Here is a 20,796-nt window from a genome sequence, read left to right on the forward strand (position 1 = left end):
TTAGAGGCTGAAGCTGTTTTTGCAGATTCAGCTTCTTTGGGAGAGTTTAGCAATGTTGATAATTTTCCTTTTTCTTCTTTTGAAAATTTAGATGTAGAAGAAGATGGTTTTCCAACAGATTTCAAGGTAGCTCCAAATTTAGAAGCCATGTTTTTTGCAAAATTTCCAAAATTGAAAAAATAATCACAATAAATTCAAATCAAAGTTTCCTATATCAGTGAATAAGTATAACTTTAGTTCCAGTGAATTCACCACACACTTATATGCACAGATACTAATAATCCCTTCCTACGATGAAAATCGACTCACAAACAAGACATGTGCACATCACATCAGGAGAGAAAATATTTGTTGAAAAGAGCCTCAAAACAAGCTATAAATAACACTCATCGTATCTATCAGTTTTGTCTTCTCTTAATTATACTTAGGCAGTTGCCACCAGAATTTTCTTGCATTCACCAAGAGCAACGACTTGGGGAGGGGTTGGAGGAATTTATATTTTTTCACGAAAAAGAGGAAGTGTTTGCTCAAAGACTTAACTGTAAAGGTACTACGTTAATCTGATCAAGAGCTAGTCTGCTCTGTAATCGCAAAACACCATGTTAGTGCTCTGCCAAACTGACAAAGGGAGGCAACTACCTTCTGCTTTAATTATCTTCAGATCAGGTGTATGGAATGTATGGAGGATCCAAGTAGGTTGCCTTTTTGTTTTACATGGTATTTCATTAAAAATAAGACATTTTCCCTTTAAATCTGGCAAAAGATTTATGAGTTCAAAGCTTTTGAAAATAAAAAATACGAATTTCTAAAGACTTTAGATCCTGCGGTTTTAATGTTTTCTTTTGAGATGCCCTCCTCTTTGGTACCTTTGCCAGAATATTAACACAGATGACATAACAGTTGTTTGTTAGAATAACAAGTACCTGCTCTAATAATACCAGAATTTCTAGCGAAAAGGGGAAAGAACTCTACTGAAAGATAACCAGCAACATAATTAATAGGTATGACTTTGTATGCACATATAAATGTTTATCAAAGATAACTATTATGATTTGATTTTTTTTTTTTGCCTGTTAATTTTGTTGTAAAGCATTTGTGTCCTGTTATTAAGCCTTTGTTGGTTATGTGTAAGGGTAAATTTTGGCTGCAATAATACGAGTACAATTATTTTGCTTGATTAAAATTTAATGCCTCAGATAATAAGATTTTTAATTTTTAAGCATAAAGATGTACTAATATGTAGGTAGCTCTGAGCTGGAGGGCAGTGAGTCTTTGACAGACAATGTCAAAGTTTTGAGAGTTAGACATAGATCTCTATGAATTTTGACCATACACGTACCTGTATCTGAAACAAAATGTATTCACAGATATCACTTACATCTGTAAAAGATGTATCAATGATTAATGTATATTATAAATATTATTGATACATGTAGTCAAAGAGAGATATCACTGATACCTGAAGTCACAGATATCAGACAAAGGAACTTGTGGACAGAGCCTAATGTGATATCAGATACCTGTACTAACAGATATACTGTAAATGTATTATATTTAGCATGTATTATATTTAGCGGAAAGTGGTTTTTAAACAAGTTAGCATAGATTTGATTAAGTGCATTTCTTGATATTCTTATTTATGTATCATTGTTTAAGACATTTAACGACGTACTTGAATTAGTATCCTTCCACCAAAAGCGCTAAAAAGAATACACCGCCAAATGTAATACGTTTACAGTAAGTGATACATGTAGTCACAGATATCAGAAATCTGTTTTTACAGATATCACACATGTAGGTTAAGACAATGACTGGTACTTTTGTTTTCAGATATCACAGATACATGTATTCAAAAATATCATAGAAGAATACTAATCACATTCACAAATAAATGCAATCACAGATACTATCAGATATACACATGTATTACCTTCAAATGTTTGAAGTCACAGATATCTCTGACAACTGACAAATGTAGTCACATGTATCATCAGCAAATTTAATACATGTAATAGATATCACTGCAAGGTTTATAGTTATATATCACAGCTAGGGCTGTCACGGTTCCAAAATTTTTCGGGTTGGTTCGGTTCTGATTTTTTAAGGTTCGGTTTCGGGTTTTTCGGTTCGGGTAGGTTATGGAATAAAAGCTCATGATTTGTATTATTTTCAACAACAAAAAGAATATTTTCATTTAATCTTAGAAATAGCAACATTATAAGAAGTTTAAAGTTGTTTCCTGACTAGAAAACAATGGTACCAAATTATTTAAATCACCTTATAATGGTAATGTACTAACAAATCTCTCGTTTTTGACGCCATTTTTATAGTAAAACCTACTCTACTATACAAATCGGAACCGAACCGAATTCCGGAAAAACGGAACCATACCCGACCCGAATTAATTGTTCCGCGGTTCTGGGTCATTTCGGGTACCCGTGACAGCCCTAATCACAGCTTTCTGTGTAACACTTACATAGTCATATAGATATCAGTGCTATTATGGTGCTAAAAACTTGTGAGAGTTGAAGTATAAGATAGATATCACTGAATACACATAGCTACATTTGTCAGTGAAAGAGATATGTGACAAAGATATAATTGTAACTTGTGCTATAACAGTAATAGGGACTTTAGTAGTAAGTAAGACACTTATTTCACGTAGGAGTAAAAAAGCTTTTTCCCGTCAAATTCCAATCATTCTACAAGTCATAAATACGCCGGATTTTTATTTTACTTACATTCTGAGCAGTATAAGCCACAAAAAATCCTAAAGCCACTAACATTGTACACGTACACAAGGTACCCCTATGGTCAATAATCAAGTAATTCCCAAATAAAATTAATATTGCATGCTTTGGTTCATGTAAATAAAGAAAAATTGATTTAATTACGTGGCAAAACTAACAGTCAATAAATCATAAAGGCATTTCAACATGCTCCTCAAAGAAACTGTTTTTACTGCTGGACAGTTTAGTTCTTTAAAGTTTAATCCATGTTATGGTGATTTACAGACAAATAGCAGTTATGGAGTAATCTAATTAATTGGTACTTGGCTGTAGGAAAAGTCACTTAATCTCCTAATACTTGAACAATGCAGAACTCAACTTTCTTTACAACGTCTAAACAATTGTCAGATTTTTTAAAAAGCAATTATATAAAAAAGTATAAAATTGTTCTAGCTTATTTGTTAAGAAGCTTTGTTTTCCTTAAAAAGAGAGGAAAAAAGCCTGAAGATAATACTTTCCTGTCCAAATTGAAGCTTTTTTTTTTTATATACGAAGAGTTAATTTGTTATAATGCGTAAATGATTTCCATTTAATACGAGTTTTCTAGCATTAGAGTGTAATATCAGCATGCATATCATTCCATACTCACTAGATTTGTCTCATATGTAAATTCTCTCCCTTGCACAGAGTTGGGAGAGGGAGAAAAGACTAGGTATGTGGAAGACTTGAAGGTCACCTATGTACATGCAAAATGACAACAAAACAAAACATACAACATGCAGCCAACACAATGCATTCTACCCAAAAAAAAAATTGGTAAACCGATTTTTTTGTAATAAGCTACTACATGTACTACTGTCTTAGCAAGTGCACACATACAGTACAGGCAACGCGGATCCCGTATTAGACCGCGTCCCCTCCGCGGTGTATTAATCCTTTCCGCGTTACACCGTCGCGGGTTTTGATCGCGGTGCTACCTGAGACCGTGTTTACACCGCGGCGGGGCCCGCTACCGTTATTCTTCAGCTTAGATGTTCTTACCTGTAAAGCATTGTCGATTTTTAATCATGTGGAAATGAGAGGGGGGGGGGGGAGGAATACGACCACATTAATATTAATAGATTTATAACATTACATGGATTCTTTAAAAATTCATTTTTAAGTTTTATCAAATTGTTTAATAAAATAGCCCGTGCAGTTGAAGTTAGCTACATGTAGCTATGTGTTTATTTATCTGCGAGATTATATCAGTCATTTGGTTTCATTTAGAAAAGTACCGTTACTTCTGTATACATGTCTGTTATAAATAAAAGCATGAAAAACGATGATAGATAGTGATACATAATTACAATTAAATTTTAACAAAACACGCCTAAGTGTAGGAATATCGTTGCTCCATTATTATGCGCTACACTGTAAGACTATGAACTAAATATCGACAAATTTTTTTTTTGGGGGGGGGGGGGTTCTTGTTAATAAAATAATCACAGGTATTTCTATTCAGAATATCAATAATTTTATATATAGCTAGTATTTGAATGTATTTCTATTTTCTGCTCTTTTCGAAAATTATACTAAAATCATTTTTATGAACATAAACAAATTTCAGATTTCTGCGGTTCAAATAAAACACAAACACAAATATGGGCCCTTAAAATATTTGAACACACAACACAGAAGTTAACTTATTTTAATTAGCAAGTTGCCATGCTTCAAGTTTTCAGATGTCTGTGTAACCGTTCGGTTTTCCTCAGGTAAGTTAGGTGTGGAGTGGAGCTTACTCGAAGCGGATGAGAAGCCCCGAGGGAACGACGCTGTCTAGTGTACATACTACCTATATACACAGGATGTTACCTGAGTGTATTACCTGTATGCGTTTTCCTACGACATTGTAAAACGAAGCCGGGTTTTTTTTCATGTGTAGCTCATGAATTGAAATGCATGAAATAAAGAATGTTTTTGTTGCAGACAGAATCCTTTTTTAAATTTTTTGTTTCAAAAAAATATTTTCAATAATTCGACAATTTTAATATACTGTGTTTTTCGTAATCAAATTTTATAACAAAAATACATTTTATCTTACCACCAAAATCTGTCGTTGTAATCTGGCGACAAAAAGGGAAGTAATTCAAATTACATGTCATGTACATATGCTAAACGAAAGAAGAAAGTGGATCATAAACAAGTCTCCCGATAAATGACAATAAAACTTAGACAAATTCGACAAATGGTCAATAAACTGATAAATCAGCGGGAGTTTTATTTGCTAGACTTAAGAAATTGATATACTGATCAAAATAGGAGGAAAAACGATCATACGCGTGCCTTAATATTGTGATATTTTTCTTCTCTCTCTCTCTCTCTCCCTCTCAATCATCTAACTGGTACAGATATAAACAGACACGAAATAACATAGTAATGGATCATTATTTGATTTAATTAATATCAAATACTTCATTGATTTGTTTTAAAAGTTTTTTTTTTATACTTTAATTCTTTTTATACACTCCGTTTAAAAAAGCAACAATAATATGACATAAATTCGAAGGCTAATATCGCATCTGAAAATGATATCGATGAAATAATAATAAAACAATGAATCAAATGTGTTAGACAACGATGTGCACATCCAGCGAGCGTTACCCAAGGTATACTAAATGACAGGTGTGAAACCCCCAGGGCATGTCGTTTCCTGCTCAGGCACTGCTAATCCCTATACACAGGAAATGATCGCGGCTAATACTTAATACACAAAGAAACAGAATTTGTCAAAGAAAACAAAAATATTTGAATTTTTGCATTGAATATTCATTAATATAAACTATAATTTCGTCTGTGAAGTTTATCATTACACCTGCACATCCTATCTTATCTATTGAACACGAAAATCGAGAAATATTAAAATTTAAAAGAAAGACATTGTATTAGAAAGTAAAACATGTTAATGTGAAAGTGAAAAACGATATTTTTTCTTGATCTCTTGTATAAAGTTCACGTGCTCAAAGTTAACTCTCGTCATCGAATGCTTTCCGGTCATTTGACAATTTGAGAAAAATGCCTGCACATTTATATAAAAGAGGGAAATACATTAAAGAAAATTAATTAATTAAATTAACTTAATTTGGGAACAGAACATAAACGATGAGAAATAAAGAAGAATAGAACTTTTTCTTGATATCTTGGATAAAGAAAATTTAAGTTCACATGCCCACTACATGTAACTGCAAATGCTCGTCATCGGATGTTTTCCAGTAATTTGACACTTTAAGAAAAAGCCTGTACATTTTATATACAATAAATCGAAATTAATTAATAAACAATATGAAGATGTACATTTTTTAAAAGAAGTACATCTTTTTTTTTTTCAAATGAATGCTGAAAATCGTTCATAGAAACTTAAACAGTCCGAGTTCAACATTTATTACAGTTTGCATATAATATGAAGATTAAAAAAAAACTAATTAAAATTTCTAGTATTTAATTTTGTTTCTTGATAGATTCTTAATACAGTACAGGCCGCTTATTATAACACCGGTTTAATATCATAGGCCGTTTTTTATCATAGATATTTAAAACACAAAACCATTTCTTAATAATTCAATGTTAATTTCTTACGTTATTATCATAGGTAAAAGTGCATACTTCGGTTACTATAATAGAAAATTTTTCGTCCGTAATGGTTGTTTTCACACCTTTTCACTCTTGAGACAATTAACAAAACAAAAGATAACGGCTGTCAACACCTGTGGCCCATGCACTGTCGCTTATCTAAACACAATGGCTTGGCTGAGGGGGATTAGTCACACTCCAGTGAACTTACCTGAGCGATGACTCGAAGTTTGTTTACATTACACAACAGCAGGACACCATTCTCAATCATTTTCTTTTTTTGTTTACGTTGAGTTGTACATTGATAATAAATAAATAAATGTGTTTTCCCAAAAATGTGTTGAATCTAAATTTAGTGTCAATTAACTCAAGCTTAATAATTTCTTGTTGGCAGATCAATGTTCATAATTAATCACACTTATAAAACTGTCCGATTATGAATAAATGAAATAAACCATTTGAATATATATAATCTCTTTTGTTGCGTTTTTTATCAGATATACGACCTTTAAAATAAATTGAAACATTGGTAGAATGAATTAATCATTTCGTTAAAAGTGAAAGTAGATCAAAATGAAAATAAACAAGATGGATGCCAAGGCAACTAGAAGATTGAATTCGGAGATAATGAAGCTTCATGAAAGCGAATTAATTCATACAAAATGTTAAAATAGTAAGTAAATAATGCAATATTTTATGCTAGTTAACTTTTATTTCAAATAAACCTACAAATATGATATGACAAGTAACAACACTTATTCATAAGACATGCAATGATGTAAAAACGGCAGACATGTTACTTGGTGCTCATGTCAGACCTCCGGGATGAATTTCAGCTGTCCATGGTTATTATCATAGTCGGTTATTATAAAGTTTTGGCCTGACAAATAAGCTATGATAATAAACGGCCTGTACTGTAACACAAAATAATTAACCAATTGCAAAGACGTAACAATTTAATAAAATTTTCTATTCAATTTCAAAGATTGACATGTAATTTTAGAAACAAAAATAAACTTATTTTTTCTTAGTTTAAATTCTATTCATAGCAAAATTTATTAATAAACACACGTTTTTTTTTTGTTTGTTTGTTTGTTTGTTTTTGATTTTTTTTGTTACAGGGAAAATTCGCAAATTACAATTCAGGGAGATAACTCCCGTTTGTTTACGATACTAATTGTCAGTAAATGATCGATGATTTAACCGCGGCGGGGACAGGTAAGTGATGATTTTCCCGCGGAGAGAACGCGGTTTACCTGTCTACCTGGCCAAATACGGCGTTATGATTATACCGCGGCGGGGACGCGGGAAATACGGGATCCGCGTTGCCTGTACTGTACATGTATGTTTCTCTAATGATGATGTAGATGAAATGTAAATCAGGAAGGGGAAAAAAGAGATGGGGGGGGGGAGATACTTCAATATTCAACTGCTGTGTGCAACCCACACTTGTGACACCAACATTTATTACCTTATATGTTTTTGGTAAAGAAGTTCTTCTTGAAGTAAAAGAAAATGGCACATATCTCAAGTCCCCCACTGACTTAGAAAACTGTTGAGAAAGCCTTTTGACCAAGTTTGATGGAATTTGATCTAAATCTGAGTCTGTGGTACTTTTTCTATGACCAAGATCAGCATCTCTAGAAAATTTATCAAAGTTCTGCTTTTCTTTCATGAATTTTGTCTTGGGAGGTTCTGTAATGTTTTCATCAGATTCGTAATCACTTTTACCAACACTTAAAAGATCGTCTGTGAAACAAGACACATTATCATCTAAATACGACACAGATCCTTGGACACTTATCACAGAGCAGTTATCCCTCAAGTTGTCTTCACTTTTATTGTCCAATTCAGATGTGCTTAAGCTATCATCATCGTTTCTTACATATTCATAACTATTAAATTCATCCTGAGATTGATTATTCCTTTCCTCCAATGCGCTGAAGTCTAATTTGCCTTGATTCTTTGAATCACTTGCTTCCAAATCATCTTCATTGTCCTCAATTTCATCGACATTTCTACTCTCATCTACAGCATCACAGGAAATATCATCGTCTAAGTAATCCACTGACCCTTGTATGCTGCCTGTAGAACAACTGTTCTCCCTATCATCTTCTGCCTCCTTGGACAGAATTTCTTCAGATTCAAATTCATTTACAGTCTCATTCATCCCACTGGGCTGCTCATCTACATTTTCTGTGAAACAAGATACACTATCATCCAAATAAGACACTGATCCTTGTATACTCAGCACTGAACTGTCGTCCTTTAAATTGTCTTCAAATTTTGCTGCAGCTTTTTCATCCTTTTCTAGTGCATTGAAGTTTCTGCCCACTTTCTCCATGGGTACATACCTATCCAACTCATCTTCAACTTGGTCTTGCTGCTCTGGTGAGGTGAAATCGAATTCACCTTGATTGTCTGAATTAGAATCATCATCAATATCATCCTCAATTTCATCTATATTTCGACTTTCATCAAAACCCTCACCAGAAACGTCACCCAAGTATGCAACTGATCCTTGAATACTTCTAATAGAGAAATTATCCTGCGTATCTTCTTCAACTTTGTCAGATAAAAAGTCCATTTCAGATTCATTTGCAAGCTCACTCATTCCTCCATCTTTCCACTCTACATTTCCTTTTTGGTCCTCACTATGTCTAATTGTGGTTATCTTTGGTGTATGTGCGTCGTTTTCATAAATATCACAGTTATCATAAATATTTGTCTCTTTGGCATCAGTATTGTCACTCACAGTACTTTGATTGGGTGTACTGAGACTGAGGCTGGTGTAACTTTTACAGACTTCTTTTGGACTAACAGGCGATAAATCTTCGTACTCATGAGTGGTGGTAATGATGATGGGTGGATCATTAACATTCAAAGTGGTGGGAGCCCCAGATTCAGAATCATCATTATTGACAGACTTAATAGGTGAACAAATCGGGTCCAAGTAGTCATCAAAATCACCAGACGCAAACACATCCTCAGAACTTAGACTCCGGCTTCTATCCATGTCCTCTGAAGAGTTATCTCCCTTCTGCACATTACCTATCTCTTCATATTCGTCGTTTGGGTACCGTGGGGAAACACCCCCATCTTCTTTGGATAGATTAAACAAGTCCTCCCTACCAGATAAAGATTCCTGGAATGTAGGATTCTGTACAACTCTGGCACACTGCATGTGGTTCTCTAAATAGGAAGTGTCAAGCTTTGCAATTCCTATTTCCATTTTATAGGTGGAAGTGTGTCCATTTTCACTGCTGACACCATTGGTGCCAATCTCTGAATTGCTTTTTCCTTCCTCCATTTTCGTCTAACAGGTCAACAATCGCACATGTGTGTTTGTTGCAGTTTTTTTTTAAATCCCAGTCAAGACATGAGTTGAATTAAAGATCCACAGTGGCTAAAGCGGTAGAATGATGCATTCTTGTCGTATATATACACCTAGAACACAATGTCTCAAAGAGGGATCAGGCTACAATCCTTGATGTATGGAAAATATTTCTGTGGCTATCTTTTAAAAATATTTAGAGCAAGAATTTTCTCACACAGGCATTCAATTCCAGTCATTAAAGTTCAGCAAATATACATAGTAGGTAAAAACAAAGGTTTGATCTTAAAGGTATCTGTTCTTTGGCTCCCCTCCAAGTAGACCTTATATGGTCAAATAAATAATTTAGTGAGCTTTAACAAAATTTATTACACATTCATCTAATTTCCCCAAAGAATCTGCCAAACGATCAAGCAAGTGCTTCTATAGTCCCAGTCAGTAATGTAAAACCACTTGAAATAACTTCCTATGGAAAAAAAAGTGCATCGTTGTATGTGGGCTCTTAAACACTTGACATTCGACTGATGTTTGACTTATGTTCATTTATTTCGGACCAAACACCATAAAAAAAGATCTGTTGTCCACATTTCCTCCATACAGGTGTGTCATTTGTCTGTCTTCCATTATTAACATGGTACAGGTATGCCACAGGGTTCACATATTACGACTTGTCTCTCGTGTTAGTCGCCCTGATTACTTAGTCAGCCTTTTCATGCATTGACACCTGCATATATAGTAACAAAACCCCCTCATGAATACATCACTTAATGGTCATGGTCCATTTCACTTTTATTATGGTATGAATATCATAAAATAAGTCTTAGTTCAGTTTATTGCAACTAAATATTCACACCTGAGCCTAGGGATGCCTGTAGAAATCAAGGTTTTTACCCTTCAGATTTTCTATATAACAGCTACAGGGAGCTGTCATTGTGAACCTTGACCATGTGTCAGATAGTCCTTATCAGCTTAGACCACGACCATTGATTTTTTTGCCTCTGACATTTTCCAGAATTTCTTTTTCTTCCATTATATACCTGTCCTTCTATTTTTAGCCATTTACTAATTCACTGTGGGTCCATAAAATCCCTATATAAGGAATTATTCACTGTCACACACAAGTTGATCCTCTTAATCAGAATTATCCACGTAATGTTTAATTTCTTCGTTAGGAAGCCTTTCCTAACGGTCTCACCTTGATTAGGATAACAGGTAAACTTGACAATCAATGACTTCGCTCACAGCCTCCGGTCTATAAGGGGATCAAGATTGCCTCCATATCGTGTATACAGTCTTCTCATTCTCATTAATTACTGCATTATTAATTGCTCCGGAAGTGCAGCCTGGTGCATATTTTGCCCTTTATATTAATTCCTTATCTATTAATTCTTATGGGACAAAGTATACTTTGTACAAACTCAATACATGTATCACCATGATAAGACATACATAACAAGTTGATGTATTTTACTGATGGTTTTCAATATAGATGACTCTGTGATATATTAGCTAGGAATGTTGATCAACTTTAACATTTTTTTAATCAAAATAATATTTCCATGAGTATACATGTATAAAGTTTTGTATCAAATGATTTCTGCTAAAACAATGAATTTCTTTACAAACTTTTATAGCTTTCTTCTTGGTTTTTACATTGAGCCAAATTTTACAAAATTTATAGTTCTTTCAAGATTTTGAGAAAATGGTATGTCATATTTATCTACTAGTAGTAAAAAATATTTACTTGCAAGTAATTTTGAAAGCATAAAATCCGTGTCAGAAAAAATAGGCTTTTTCCCTATCAATTTTACATTAATAAGACAAAATTAAATGCTGATTTAGATCAAGACCCAGACTTGTTTTAAATGTATAATATAAACGATGAAATTTTTCTTCAAGGAAACTACTGACACATATCTAAACACATCTGTTAAAATGAATAGTGAAAGATACTTCAAGGGAAATAACTCTTAAATCCTTCTTAACAACATATAAACCAAGCACTAAATATTCATGCAGTTGCTCTAACAATGAAATAAGGCTCTAAATGCTTCTACAGTTTTATATCTAGTTTTTACCCTCTTGTGCCAGGATTTCAAGTATCCTTTTTATTCATATACCAGTATAACAACAAACATTTTAAACACCACGTAATTAAAATGTGACTCAAGTACTAGCTATCAACACAAAATGTTTACAGACGAGCTTTTGTAAACAAGCACCTGTGTCACCCTGTCGAGGCCAAGCTCTTCTAAATGTGTAGTAAAGGGGGACAAAATGAGGACATCTATCAAAACACTTGTACTGTATGGCAACTAGTAAATGGCCGAGATGCCAAGACAAACAGGAAATCTTCCGTTGCATTTTATCTACAATCTACAATGTGTATAACATCTGCTGTTGATGTTCCCACCTACCAGGACCATGTATTGGATGTGTATTTTATGAAACTTAAACATCTCTAAGACAATTTATATTTAGAACTAGAATGATAAGCAAAAATGGTTTTTGAAGAGTTCCAACAATCTTACTCAACACTTGCATTTCAAATTAGTGTAAATGTATAATGATCAAAGGTATATCTCAATTTATCACATATTTACTCCTTTATCTATTGTATAAACATGTATAGCACATATATCATTTTTATAGGAACGGCTATGTCGCAACTGTTTGTGCTTGAAATTGATTAAGTCACATGATAAAAAACTTTTTGAAATATGTGACAACTACAAGTATACTTTATAGGAGAATAAAATATGTGATAAAAAGAACATCCCATGTTTTGAAGTAGGATATGATTTTTATCCAGCTGATGTTTTCTATCCCCTAATCAATGTTCAGGGATAGAAAACACAACTTGTTTGATGAAAAAGTCATATTCAACCAAAAACCATGGGATATCCTATACTTATACTGTTGATTATATACATTTACATTAATTTGAGATGCCCATATTTACCACAAAGAAGAAAAGGCAACACAACACATAAATCAAGCTCAAACATAATTCTAGCAGACACTGAATCCTCTTTACCTGTTCGATTTCGCCCTCGGATGAGCTGGGGCTCCTGGTAATGGCCAGTTCCTCCACCAGAGGTTGGACCAGACTGTCTGACTGCAGAGGATCCTTGGTCTGTGAGGACATGTTCTCGTCTGCTTCCACTGCCTCATCTACAAATATCGGCAAATTGTTAACAAAGAAATCATGTAGAAAGAATTCAAGTTTTTTTGAGTAATTAATAAAATTTCTACAATGTTTAGAGATATCTTGTATTGCATAATGTTTAATACACCATCTGCTTCATGTTAATGAAATAGAATGAGAAGTGAAAAATGATGCTACATAATAAATATAATGGCTCGTATTATGATTAAATGAACCTTTCAACAGAAGTAGTTCCAAGAATGCTTCACATCATTACAAATCTTTGTAAAGGCTCACCTTGAACTAATTGTTGTGAAACATCTTCGACCACAGCTGGCTCCTCAGATTTCTCTGGAGTCGGTTCCCTGACTGGTTCTGGAGTCGGTTCCCTAACTGGTTCTGGAGTCGGTTCCCTGACTGGTTCTGGAGTCGGTTCCCTAACTGGTTCTGGAGTCGGCTCTCTAACTGGCTCCTCGGGCTGAGGAGGACTAGTGTCCTCCTCTGTCTGCTCCTCTACTGCCTCCTGTTGAACTTCTACTATTTCTTCTTGCTCTGCCGGAACCCTTTCTTGTTCCACTACCTCAGCATTCTGAGAGAAATCTCCGATAAGGTCCTCAGATACCGGTCCTCCTTGGTCCATAAGAGATTCAGTTTGGTCCCCATTTTCTGTCCTGACTGGCTCCTCCTCAGTTGGTACCTCGTCCTCAGGCTGCTCCTCCTGTTCTACAGCTTCCTGTGTGGTTTCCTCCACAACATCAGCTTCCATGGCTCCTCCGAGCAGGTCCTCAGACTCCTTTGCTGGAGTGGTCTCTCCTAGAAGGTCCTCCTCAGGAACAAGTCTTGTGTTTGTGACATCACTGTCCACTAGCAGTTCTCCTGATGTGCTTGACCCACCTTCCTGTTCGACTGATCCACTTTCCTGTTCTAGGTCCTCAATGGCCTCATTTTTGGGCGAGAATTCATCCACCACAGGAGTTGTTTCTATATTTCCACTCATATCAACAAGGTTATCATTGCTCTGTCCGTTATTTTCATTAAACACATCCAATTCTGCACTTTTACTGGCACCAGCATCCATTTCAACTGAACCATTCACTTGATTTTTCTCACTTCCGAGTAAATCTCTTTGATTGGAGGAGTCTAGTCCTAACAAGTCATCAGAATTAGCATGTCCATTTGTTCCCTCGGTTGACAAAAAATCGTACATAGGATTTGAGGACCCAGAGGACATCATTAAATCTCCTTTCTGGACCTCTGGAACAGAATTCACATCATATAAAGGGTTCACTGGCTCTGTATCTCCCATATTATCTTGTTGCATAGACAGGGCGTAGAGTGGATTTAAATCGGAACTGGAATTCACAGGTTCTCCGTGACCATTTGTCGAAGATGTACCGCTAAACTGAAATGATAAATAAAAAAAAATCTGAATCAGACTTGCTGTTCTGTAGTGTTGTAGACAGGACGATGATTCATCAGATATCTCTCTTTCTCCTCTTCAGCAAAATTGTTTTTCGGGAGTGCTTTCATAAAAACTGCCGACACAACTCTCAATACTCATAATACATCTAATCATGTTACTTCTCTTATAATTCAGTCAATTTTATATCGACACTGCTCAAGCAATTCTAGATTTTATATTCTTCATAACTGATTTATTTTATACACGAGTCTAATTCTGTCGTTGTGCCCAATTTCATGAGGCGGGATATTACTAATTTTAAAGCTGATCATTCAAAGCAGTCAGATAATTGGTAATCATAACAAAACACAAACAGAGCCAGAAAATAACTGGTTTCCTCTCCCTGACCTACATTGTGTCAAAATTCACCAAAAATATATAATTAGCTCCAAAAATGTTTCTGACATGTGCTAAAGCTTTTTCCCCCTGTATTTAATTTTAAATCAAACCTAAAACATCTGGAATACTGGTAATCTGAAATCGTAAAAAAAAAAATGATGCCTTCTCTTTTCAAATCAAAATCTAGTCTAGCTCCCATTCATAAAGATCTCTGAGAAATCACTGGCAAAGTACTTACAGTTACAAATCGTGACACAGACAGACGCAGCAACAAAGAGCACTCACTTGTGTACTTTGAAGTGGTTCAACCTCAGCTGATCAAAATCGGAAAACAAAATTTTGTGCAGGCAGACGTTAAACAGTTATCAACATCACCACTCTAATGCATCATGGGGGAAACTGAAGGTGGCATTCAACCAAAAGGTATGCGGGATGGTTAATTCAGAAGACCACATAACTCAAATTCCATTCAGTGAACATGACAAAATTCATTCCTTGCATTTTAACATGTTTCTCTACTTTTTAGCAAATTAGATTGGACACAAACCATATTTATCCATCTGCTCTAGCAAATTACACATGTAACTGAAAAATGGGGGAACAAGACCCTTTATCAAAAGATCAGTTATCAAAGAATTCACCAGCATATGTTTGTTTATTTTTGTGTGGGCAGAGATTCCATGTTCCTGTGCCACTTTGGATCAATTTTTTTTTAAAAACAGTTTAAATTTGTAAAAGATTTATCTTGTCTAATAGAATGTGTCACAAAAGTTTGACCAGTCATCTGTCTTTATTTCCTTTTATCCCTACAATGATGGAGCATCTTCGGTTTATTTATAAATAAGAGAGGCATTCATGAAACTTTATAACAGATAACCATTATTCCTATTTCAGAGAAATAACTCATGTAATTTTCTTATAACTCTATACATTCTGCTTTGTCAACCCTGGGGCCTCATAATAGCCAACTATACTTCAGAAAGTACTTGAATGTTATAAATACTTATCAAACATCCCCTGAATAAGTTACGATCAACTTGTCCCATTTTAACCTGGCTCTATTTTCCAGCTACTTATATCCTCTTACTCGCACCTTTCAAATCTTTTCATACTGCATACATAACATGCTCAGATAAAAATCTCCGCTTTTGAACAAAATTATGAAACATTTCTTACTTTTAATTTTACACCGATTCACAGAGATAAAGCAAAAAAGATTACTTGCCGAGAGAAGTCTACACCTTCTTTAGAAAAACGACAAAAAAGTGTAATAATTGTAATTTAACTCCACTAAATAAAATGCGGAATACATTAACATGTACCTGTCTGAAATTCCTCACCTGTCCCCAAATAAATCAAAAACCATTAACCAGCAATTCGACCCTTCGCACATTCCACAGAAGAAAACAACTTGGTTAAAAGCAAAAAGACATAAGCTTGTAAACAGAAAATCCCACCTATCTGTCTCACAATGGGACAAGAAGAAGAGAATTGGTTAAGTAAAGCCTGTATTTGCCTGTATTTTGTGTCATACACTGAAGGATATGTGGTCAATCTGGGTGTAAATGAATCAACTGTCAATACCTGCAGACATAATACACCTGAGTTTTTTTTATTCTTGTGGTCAAGATAAAAAAAATCATATTCATAATCATATTCATAATTTGATCTCAGTCCAACACATACACTGATGTAATTATTGACTAGCAAGTCACATTTCCATAGAAATATAGTTATCATGAATACTAGATTTTTGCCAATGGTTTTCAGATTTCTTGATTTGATATTGAATAGAGGAATATAGCAAACTTCCATTCTGGATACCTTTTATGTCAACATCTTCAAAATCTAAATCTTGCATATTAGAACATCATTTTTCTTCTTTCACCATGAATTAAGACGGAGACCTCCTAGGAATGATTTAATTAAAACAACATTGTCCAATTCATTTATCAAAAAAGAAATTCTTGACAATAAATCATAATTTGTTGACCCATTTTTCAAAGTTATAATTTTTTGCCAAATACAAACTACGTAAATAAATATACCTGACTATAAGCTCACCATCCTTTCTCCTAAATTTTTTTTATCACCAAAGCAATCTTTCATTGTTAAAAATTCTTTAAACAATTATTTCATTTGCATTGCTAATTCTTTTTTTTTTTTATCTACTACTTAGCCATTGTCAGAAGATAAGTAGGATTAATTATCTGTCTTATAAATACCTTATAAATACCTTACCTCACTGATAATCTTGATAAGATTCAGAATTCTTCTCCATCAAAACAGTTCAAACATGTAATATACTGTTATATATAAGGCCAATAATTTGTGGTTCACAGGCTTGAAAAAGATTTCAATACACATTTCGAGTCAAATATAACCGTCGCATGTTCAATGACCTTTGAGAACACTTATTAATCATCTAGACTTCTGATACATATCTTTTGTAGATAAATGACTTAATGTCTGCAATCTTAAGGTATCTTGTCCAACCTATCTTTGTTGTATATCTTTTTCAATACTTCAATGTACACAAAGAAAGTCACACATTATTATCTTTGGGTGTTGTACATGTCCAGAGCCTAGCTTGACTCTTGATGGTTTTCTCTGTATACTGGCTCTTGTAAATAATTCATATTGAAATTCTTGAAAATCAACAATTCTGACGACTTGTCAGAGACTCAGATTGCATAAATTACATCTAAATTAATGAAATTAATGACAACTATTTGAATGAAACAATGCTTGGAAAATTCTAACAAGTTACCATTTAAGTTTTTGAAACTAGCCTCTAGGAGGTACTATGAACGCAGAGCTCTCAAATGGTGGCCCCCACCCACCAATCCCATATTCATGTAAGAATACTATATAGTGAATCAAGGATGCTTATGCCATTACTATACATTTACTGACCGAGTTCGAGGGCAACATGCGTTTTGTTGGACCCAAGAACAAAACTGTCTGAATGAGGCCGTTAAGCTGAAGGCAGACAGTTTGGTTCGAGGGTCAACAAAATGCATTTTGCCTGAGAACATAGTCAATAAATGTTTCGTTATACCTTTCATTTTAATTTTTTTGACATACATGTATTTTGTACTGTCTTCCATGATGTAACCTGAGGTTTGTCACTTTTGAACACCAAAGAATGAAAATGAGATTAAGCTCCATCCATTCTGTGATGTACGCGGTCCAACATTTCATCGACCGGTCCAACATCTCACTCAGCAGTTCAACATCGATTTTTTTATGCCCGTTCAGGAAAACATTAGAAATGTTAGACTTTTTTGTACAGATTTGTATAGGAAAAAATTTTTAAAAGTATAACAATATATATTTCAAGCAGGGGAAGAGTTTTGAAGACTGTATGGGTTTTTTGATGGCTTTAGCCTTGTTTTGCCCCACCATTCTGATCAAGGGTTTAGGGCCATGAAACTCCCAATTTCTGATCCCCCTCCATCAAAAGATGGTTGAAAGTGGTTCACCAATTCAGACGAAAAGCTGAAAACATTAAAAAGTTTATTGCACAATGGCTGCACAATTCCATCAGGCATCTATACCAGTAGGTCAAGTTACTCAGGTGAGCTTCTCATCTTGCAGACAGTATTGTCCTTTTCATTGTAACAGTTACAATGGGTTTTTTTTCCTCAATGAGCCTAAATATTATTGATGTTTTTTTGAATGAACCAGTCTGGCAGGAAGCAAATTAGAAGGGCTAGCTATTATGTAATTCTGAATGCAGCTCAGAAACCCATTTCTGGTCTGAGCAATCTTAATTAAGTGGTAGTTATGCCACATGCGACTTTTTTTCAGGTTCTACCCTGCATCTGCACACATTAATAAGCTTATTTTCGTAAATCTCTTATTCATTACCCTATTTCTTTCCCTTATTTCCATTTTATAATTTCAAACAGAAATTTGTCACAAAGGCACTTCAAACACATGCTTTTAATATTTACAAGAACATAAAGTCCCTTGGTCTCAAAGCTAATTTGCTAAAAAATGAAGTTTGACAAATTCTTGTGCTCTGTACTTATTTCATCATTATGGCCTACAATGCTCTTTTTAATTAAAAGATCTGCATAACAGCTCTGAGGAATTTGGGTTCTTTCATGTTACATTCTTTGCCAAATTGTGGAAACTACCATGAATCACTCTCTTTGCTTAAGTTATTCTTAGACAATGATGTTTATTTTGGTTCGTGTGCACCAGTACACTAATTCCGTAATCTATATCCGTCTATATTCTGTCTTTTCCTTCCATACGGGTGACAGTTAGCAATCTTAAATCAATTCAGACAAATCTTTTTCCCCTAGCTCGTTTATAAAGCTATTTTTTACACAAAAGTTACCTTCAGACCATTTGAAAATTTAGCAGCAGTGGGTGTACAAAAATTTCAACATCAGCAGCCAACTTGCAGCAAAAAATTCCATAGAAATCTTATTTTGAAAAGTATTTTGGAAAAAAAAATTTTCAAACAAAAAAAAAATTTAAGGATTTTTTTTTTACTTACAGTGCAAAATTTGTGAAGAAATTTGAGTTTGATTGTTTATGAAATCCACAAAAAAACAACAGAAGCCATGCATCATGGAAGAAAAATTTTCCCTAGGAATTGATGGATTCTGACTCATGTTGTGATGAAACCTTGAGGGAGAGCTGGGCTTATCTAGCGCCATATGTTATAGAAGAAAGGATAAGTGGAATATACTGTACTGAAACTGATATTCCAGGGTTACTTGAGTTTATATTTAATCCTTTGACAAAAGAGTTTACATGATACTATTATCTTTTTCAAGATATATTCAAGAGCAAAACAGTGTATATATATGGACATGTGAAAGTACTCCATGAGTACATTTTCTACTGTAATCTCTTGCAAGTCTTCCATGCTTTGATACTCATAATTACTTCAGCATACCCTTATACATAATCAGAGATCTACAAATTTCTTTATCCTTGACATGAGTATTTTTTTATGAGAAGAATTTTAAAAAATAACAAAAAGAAAGGGTTTTGGTTTGGGACCAACTCCATTTTTACAGAGGCTGATCAAAAAGGTTTGAAATCTTTTGTATGTATTACTTCTTCCTAGGTAACATCTATATTGCAAAGGAATTCAATTTCAAACCCAGGTGGCTCAAAAAAAAAAAGGTCAAAGGTTCTGCCACTCTCTATTGAAAATAAATGTGGCCAATGGTGACCAAAAGAACTACATGTAGTAGAAAATATTCAGAAGTCAAGAAATGCTGTAAATTTTTGACCAAACAAACTCCATAAGTATCCCAGTATTTTTTAATACAATAATGTTCTATTCTCAGACAGGTAACACATAAACATAACACCCCGATATTTTGACAGGTTACATCACTTGATGTATTGAAAATCTGCATGAGTTGTCTGTCACATTTGAGAGATGTGCTGTTTTTGTGATATTCCAGTATTACGGCTAAATACAGCAAATCTTCAACATCACACCCTGGTAATGAAATATAGTCTGATAATATTGGCTTAAGCCAATTTTTGGACCCACATTGCCAAGTTTTCAGTGCTGGTTATGTAATTTTAACTGCAGATGCTGAGCAAACAACTACAAAATTACCAAATAACCCACTTCATTATAACTGCAGCCAAAGTATCAGTTTCTAATGTACCATTTACCAATTATACTCATTAATATAAGCTAGGAGTATATTAATGTAGCAATGCACAGAACATTAGGGTTCTCAATAAAAACAGTTTAACTATACATAAACAGTTTTGATCAATATTTCACTGTCACTTTTAAACATAAAATGATATTTTCTTGACTCAAGTTACTTTCACAATGCATAATAATTACAGTTCACACCTACCAATCTATCTGCTGAAGAAAGTTATAATACTTACTCAAATCACTGTAATCATGTATATCCCTTTCAAAACCTTTAGCAGACAGCCTACAAATCATGCCACAGAATAACTAGGTCACAACCCCAGAGGACACACCCCTTTCCTGAGAGTTGTTCAGTCTGTCCACTCACCTTTTGTTTGTCAACAAGTTAAAATTCCAGGGTCTTATGACAGCTAGGTATAATTTCCTTTGAAGAAAAGAAAATAAAAAGCTCCTCTCTTTTTAACCCACAACAGAAGAATCTAGCAGACATGCATCAGAATTTGAGGGGTACTTGAAACTTAC

The 20,796-nt window shown here is 34.2% G+C and overlaps 1 protein-coding gene and 1 long non-coding RNA gene across 16 annotated transcripts in view; one reads left to right on the forward strand and one right to left on the reverse strand.

The window, feature by feature from the left end:
- LOC134253587 (titin-like) overlaps positions 1-20,796 on the reverse strand; it is a 52,612-nt gene that overhangs the window by 26,614 nt on the left and 5,202 nt on the right. For 3 of the 15 annotated variants that reach the window (XM_062736129.1, XM_062736124.1, XM_062736126.1), the window contains exon 1: positions 7,810-9,744. In XM_062736129.1, coding sequence (XP_062592113.1) covers positions 7,810-9,648 — 1,839 coding nt within the window. In that variant the 5' untranslated portion in view covers positions 9,649-9,744. The other 12 variants (XM_062736130.1, XM_062736139.1, XM_062736128.1 and 9 more) reach the window with 10 other exon arrangements.
- Positions 895-20,694, forward strand: LOC134253588 (uncharacterized). The gene is made up of 2 exons (XR_009989150.1): positions 895-1,001; positions 19,137-20,694. It is a non-coding gene; the product is annotated as an uncharacterized LOC134253588 (long non-coding RNA).

This window comes from Saccostrea cucullata, unplaced genomic scaffold (genome assembly GCF_032062105.1).
Source record: "Saccostrea cucullata isolate Sc308-1 unplaced genomic scaffold, CSIRO_AGI_Scuc_v1 ctg110, whole genome shotgun sequence".
Lineage (NCBI taxonomy): Eukaryota > Metazoa > Mollusca > Bivalvia > Ostreida > Ostreidae > Saccostrea > Saccostrea cuccullata.